Source organism: Colobus angolensis, unplaced genomic scaffold (assembly GCF_000951035.1).
Source record: "Colobus angolensis palliatus isolate OR3802 unplaced genomic scaffold, Cang.pa_1.0 Scaffold13, whole genome shotgun sequence".
Lineage (NCBI taxonomy): Eukaryota > Metazoa > Chordata > Mammalia > Primates > Cercopithecidae > Colobus > Colobus angolensis.
The window spans coordinates 23,846,900-23,853,195 of NW_012114252.1; the positions used below are offsets into that span (position 1 = coordinate 23,846,900).

At 54.6% G+C, this 6,296-nt stretch overlaps 1 protein-coding gene across 1 annotated transcript in view; it reads left to right on the forward strand.

Annotated features, from left to right (window-relative positions):
• TMCO3 (transmembrane and coiled-coil domains 3) overlaps nt 1-6,242 on the forward strand; it is a 58,479-nt gene extending 52,237 nt beyond the window's left edge. The window contains exons 11-13 of the mRNA XM_011933926.1: nt 3,684-3,763; nt 4,651-4,800; nt 5,747-6,242. Of these exons, the coding sequence (XP_011789316.1) occupies nt 3,684-3,763; nt 4,651-4,800; nt 5,747-5,860 (344 nt within the window). The 3' untranslated portion in view covers nt 5,861-6,242. The remainder of the gene's footprint in view (nt 1-3,683; nt 3,764-4,650; nt 4,801-5,746) is intronic.
• The last annotated feature ends 54 nt before the right edge of the window (nt 6,243-6,296 follow it).

Genomic DNA, 6,296 nt, shown 5'->3' on the forward strand with positions numbered 1-6,296 from the left:
CTGCCCCCCACCCTCCCTGTGTGTGACCCCTACTTCCTCCCCCTGCCCCCTGCCCTCACTCCTGGTGACGGGCGCCTCCTCAGCAAGCTAAATAAACTGATTTCCTGATCTTTCTTTCACTTCTTTTAGACGAGGACTAATAACATGGATCAGGTCTGACCTGATTTTTCCCGTGTTGCCCCAGCCCCAGGCTGCCCTGGCCGTGACCCAGTGTCTTGTCAGCCAGGGCTTTGTTGCACATGCATGTTTGAGAGCTGCTCTTGTTAAAAATCTTAAAATTTCATAAATATATTATTTACACAGACATACTTGCAATTATCTTCAAACTAGAGTTCTTTTGTATTGAGAACCCTTTCAATTCACATAATTCTACGTGTTTTTGCTCTAGTTTTTTGTACTAAGTATATCAGGGAATTCAAGTTAATTTTTCTGCCATCTGAGAAACTTGTTTATAGCTCACTTTTTTCTCTAACTTGGCCAGGACCTTATTTTTGTTCTAGAGTCCAGGCAGCACATAGACAGCATCTGCCCGCTTCAGACGGCAGCTTTGCCTCTATGCGTGGGACCTGATGTCCACTTCAGGGTGGCAGAAGCCCGGGTGGAACGCCCAGCTCCAGTAGATGTGTCTGGGCTGCCTGCCCCGTGCCGCCTTAGAGACTCCGCTGCAGGTCAGCCACAGCCACCTGCAGGCCAGCAGGCGTCGCTCTCGGCTTCCAGCCCTGAGGCTCGTGCCCGCCGGGTGAGGCCCAGGCTGTGCTTCTGAGTTGAGGCTGTATCTGGAGGGTATGAAAGGAGAAGGGCAATCTTTAGGCCCCAAGCAAGGAAGGGCTTCTGTGCCGAAGGATGGTCCAGAAGGCGTCACAGAGCAAGGTCGGGGTCTCGTGGACGGCGCGTGGCAGTGTGGCCCTGGAGCAGTTGCTCTTCCCACTAGATGAGGGTTCGGCCAACTGCGGCCCAAGGCCTGCTCACCACCTGCCTTTATAAATGCAGCTTTATGGAAACAGTCACACTTGCTCATTTACTCTTTATCAGTGGCCGCTGTTGTGCTACTTATTAGCTCGGGCCATCAACAAAATCCTCCAGACTGGGCAGCTCAAATAGTAGATGCTTATCTCTCACAGTTGTGGGGGCTGGAAGTCCAAGATCCAGGTGTCTGGCGAGGGCCATGCCTGCTCCACAGATGCTGCCTCCAGGCTGTGTCATCTGTGGCTCAGCCACCATGGCCTGTGCAGAGAGATCAGGTTCTCATGCTTATGGCCTCATTTTGCCTTGAGTAGCTCCTGCAGACCCTGTCTCCAGATACAGCCGCAGTGGGGTGGAGCCTGAACATAGGAGTTTGCAGGACACTCAGTCCATAGCAGGTTTTCCATCTTGGCCTTTGTGGAAGACGCCTGCCCAGCACCCTAATTCCTAGTCACTTCCAGCTTTACCAGCAATGTCAGTCCTTTGATGTGCCTTGTTGTGAAATTTTCAGCAAGGATTTCATCCTCTTCTCCTCATGTTGCCGCATTCAGAAGCAGGCACCACTGGCTCTGGGACAGCGTTGGGAGCTGCCTTGTCGTTAGGTGTCCCTCCCTGGTGGACGCAGGTGTGCACCCCCGCCAGCCTCGCTCACCCTCATACCATGGCCTGGTGCCTGTGCAGGCGGCATCCTTAGCACAGCCCTGGGCTGGGCACACGCCTCAGATGGCATATTCATTGACTTCACCTCCAAATCCACATTCACAGATGAGGAAACTGAGGCACACACAGATTGAAACATCAACCTGGGTCCACAGCTAGTGACTGTGGTGCTTCTGGGCGCTGTGGGGCCGGTGGGCTCTGGGAACCCAGGACTTGAGCCCAGAGCCCACACAGTTTCTCATTATGCTACACCAAGTATAGGTTTGATATTTGTTTTAAGAATAAATGACCCCACATAGAAAAGTCAGCATAGCTCATTAAAGAAAGTGAAGGGAGGTTTCCTGTCTCTCACTTTCATTGCTGTTTTGGGGACTGACTGGAATGCATTCAGCTCCATAATTATTGGCTCACTGCCTCCCACTCCCCCTCCAACCGCGGGCCAGGAGCTCTGAGCTCAGGCAGGGGTGAGTGAGCCATGTCCCCAGGGCTCAAAGGAGCTTGTAGCCCAGGGTGGGGTGGGGGCAGATACAGGGACACAGCCGCCCAGCTCAGCTGAGAGCACAGGAGCCTCCGGGTCATCCGTGACTGACCGGGGTGAGGGATGCGCCAGGTGCGGAGGTGGAAGCTCAGGGCGTGCTGGGGAGGAAGAGAGGCTCGTGGAAAAGTCCAGAGGTAGGAGGTGGTAAGGAAGCCTGGAGTCTCTGGAACAGGACATTCCCGAGCAGGAAGGAAGCCAGTGGGGCCGGAGATGAAGGCGAGGCTTTCCTCAGGGCAGCAGCAGGGAGAAAACACAGCCTGGTACGCCCAAGGTAGGGAGCCCTCGGTACCTGTGTGGCTGTGATGTGAGGCCCCCTTTGGGGAGGGGTGGGAGCATCCCCTGTGGCACACACTGTTGTGAGCTTGTCTGAATCGTGCAGCGTGGACGTGGGGCCGTGACGGTAGTGACTTCCTAGACACCGATGTGGCCACAGGCGGCCTGGACTGGGCATTGCAGCAGGGCAGAGGCACAGACATCCTGGGGGGATGCAGGACTAGGGCCGGGGCTCGGCTGACAGCTGGGGAGAGAGGGAGGTGGACCCCAGGCCATCATGGGGCTGGGGCTGATGAGGGGGACACGGTGGGGCCAGACTGGTGGCCCGGGTAGGAGGGGCCATGGGGAGCACTGAGAATGGGCATGGAGGGGGCAGCTCTGAGACCCAGACCCAGGAGGAGGGCCCATGGCTAGAAGACCGGACGGCTGGAGAAGGCAGCCCTCAAGCGCAAGAGAACCTGGGTCGGGGCAAGAGGAAAAAGGCAAATGTTGACATTTGTGTTTCTGGGTCAGGTAGAGACAGTGATTTGTGAATGGCAGAAAGGTCATGGGTCTGTTCCCTGCACTTAACCCTGGTGTCTGGGTCCCTCCAATGAAGAGGAGGCCTCTGGGCTGCCGGGTTCCTCCGAGGGCAGACGTGCATCGCCGGGCAGCCCCAGGGTGTGACTGGAGAGCTGAGCCCAGCCCCAGCACCAGCGGCCCCGTCTGCGTCACTCAGTGGGACAGCCCAGTGGGCAGCCACACGGTTTCAGAGAGCCCTGAGAGCAGAGAGAAGAAATACGTAGAGACAGCGTTTCCCATTGTTTTTCAAAATGTGTGAGCCAAATAAAGCAGGGAAAGGAACACTGACCACAGACGTCCTGTGAGCGTGGCACTCCTGGGCACTCCTGGGCACTGTGGGGCTGCTAGGCTCCGGGATCATCTGCACCTCAGCTGGAATATCAAGGAGCGCCAGACCGAGTGCCGCCTCTGTGTGCTTTGCTGTGTTCTCTGCAGTTGAGGCCCGTTGCAGGGAGTGGAGCTGGGCTCCCACCACATCAGACAGGTCACCCTGGGGCAGGCTTTTCCCCGGTTCACTCAGTAAAGGGATGGCTGTTTAGCATTTGCTGCTGCTTTCACAAGTGCGCTTGGGAGGATTTAGGATTTCAATTCCTGTATTGAAGCAAGTGACACACTGAAGTTGTGAGAAATGGTGTGCACTGGGGGAGGCTGTCCTGTGGTCGTAACATGTCTGTCCTGTTCCCAACAGGGCTCCACGTGTTCCCCACATTTGTGGTGTACGAGCTCACGGTGCTGGTGTTCCTCACCTTGTCAGTGGTGGTCATGAAGGTATGGGCTGGAAGGGTCCGCGCCCCTCGCAGTTTGCAGGCCCAGCACAGCCCTCCCTGTGGCCCTGGTTTCCAGCAGGGCCCACATTAAGCCTGCAGAGCCGGCCCTGTCCCTTGTCTCGGAGGAGGCCCACTGGGCCACTGGACCCCGGGGGAGGCAGATGTAGATTAGGCTGGGTGGTCTGGGTTTGTCCTTGTGATCGATTGTTTCAGAATTGAGGGTGTTTAAAAGGGGGAACTACCTTTTGGGACCCTCAGAACGGGCCTTGGCCGCAGTCCGACCTGTCCTCTTCTGACAGATGCACATGTGCTTTTTAAAGACCTGAGAATGGTGTAGGCACTTTGTCTGTCCTGCAGGACTGCTAGTCATCGAGCTGCCTGTGTCCACATTGAACTGAAGGTGTGGTGACGTAGTCAGCAACCAGTGGCTTTCTGCCTCATAAACAGTGACTTACATCATTTCCATTTTAAGGAGCCAGAATCTATGATGATTGCTGGGCCACTCCACCAGCTTTTAGCTGCTCAGCCCAGAGACACGCATCTCTCTGTATGAAAAAGAAATTTCCACCTTTAGTACCCCATGCTTAATGCTAATGCTATTAATCTAGTTTGGTTGGGGCGGGGGTGGGGGGGCACGGGCAAGGCTTATTTTCTGCTAATGAACCTAAACCCTTAATGTTGCCTTTTTGTTCTGTGTGGATTATTTAAGATGTTTTGCGTGTGTCTGGTGCCTTCGGGTATTTGGAGTGCTTCTGTGCATTTCCCTGCTTGGTGTGTTATTCGGGGACCATCGCAGCGTCCCTGTGGTTTGTCTGGGTTCTCTGTTTTGTGTGTTTAACTCCGTGCGGCTCCGGTCTTCAGTGGTGGCATGATGAACCTCTCTCGCAGTTTCTCCTGGCGGTGCTGGTCCTGTCTCTCATTCTGCCGAGGAGCAGCCAATACATCAAGTGGATCGTCTCCGCGGGGCTTGCCCAGGTCAGCGAGTTTTCCTTTGTCCTGGGGAGCCGGGCACGAAGAGCGGGCGTCATCTCTCGGGAGGTGAGTGGCTTCCCCCACGAAGCGCTTCTTGGGCAGCACGGGCTGCACTCTGGGTTTGAGGCAGGTGTGGCGAAGGCAGCTGGCAGCCTGGGGGCAGGGTCTTCCTCCAGGTGGGCACACAGACCTGGCTGCTCTCTGCTCATCCAGCATGTGACATTTTCAGAGGAAAGGTGCAGTTAGTACTGCTTGAACTGTTGCATTAACTTTTTACAACAATTCTAATTGTCAGTCAGATATTTCTTCTGAAAGAAAACTGACTTTTTAAAGCTGAACTGCCAGTGTGCACATAAGTAGCACCCCAGAAACTGAAATACCAGAGTGCCCTGAGAGCTGGGTGGAAGTTCCTGTGGGCACTGGGATGGCCCTGGGCATTCAGATTCACGGGCTTGTCTCCTGCATTTTGTAAGGGTGAGGCGGGTAGAAGTCCAGGTGTTAAGTGCAGTGGAAGTAATTGCTGAAAAACAGAATTGCTTACAGGAAGCTCCACCTGAGGCCTGCCCCAAGGCCGCATCCCCAGGGTCGGGGAAGCTGTGGGGCAGGCTCACTTGTACTGTGGCCCGGGGTTGGCCTTGAGGCAAACACAGGCTAAAGCTATTACCCTGTGGCCCATCAGGACTAACCATGCATCATTGATCTTCAGATCACAGCCCCTCCTGCATCCCAGTGTCCTCAACTTCTGGCTGTACTTCGATGTGCTTTAAAGAGATAGTAGTGAATTTATGATGTGCAGGCATCCCTCCCAGCACTCAGCGTGACCGCGCTCAGCTTCCACCCCTCACCCACCCGTGCAGTCATCCCTCCCAGCACTCAGCGTGACTGCGCTCAGCCTCAGGACTCTAGCTTTGCAGGCGTCCCTCCGAGCTCAGTGAGACCAGCCCTGTGCTTTCCTATTGCAGGTGTGAGTCCTGACAGTGTCTGTGACCCGCTCTGCACTTTGCTGTTGCAGGTGTACCTCCTTATACTGAGTGTGACCACGCTCAGCCTCTTACTCGCCCCGGTGCTGTGGAGAGCTGCAATCATGAGGTGTGTGCCCAGACCAGAGAGACGGTCCAGTCTCTGATGCACGGAGATGATGGACCTTGGAAGGGAAGCGTCTGTGGGGAGTGTGCGCTTAAATGGCCAGCAGCTGCTGCTTCTGGGAAGCTCGCACCTTGGCAGCAGAACAGCTCTCTAGCAAAGTGTCGGTGCAATCATGTTATCCTGGCTTTTACAGAATATTCTTGTCCTATTTTAGAATTTTCCAGAGTAGTTTATTTGCAGTCAGTTGATTATGTGCAGTAGACCCGGGACGCTGCATTTTACCAGTCGCCTTGAATGTGTTGCCTGGATGTGCCTTTTTTTTCCTGAAATTAATTATTATTAATTTTCTATTGTGAGTTCATCAGTTCATAGTTTTTTTAGTAAAGAAGCAAAATTAAAAGGCATTTAAAATGTGCATTGCTGGGCACGGTGGCTCACGCCTGTAATCCCAGCACTTTGGGAGTCCGAGGCGGGCG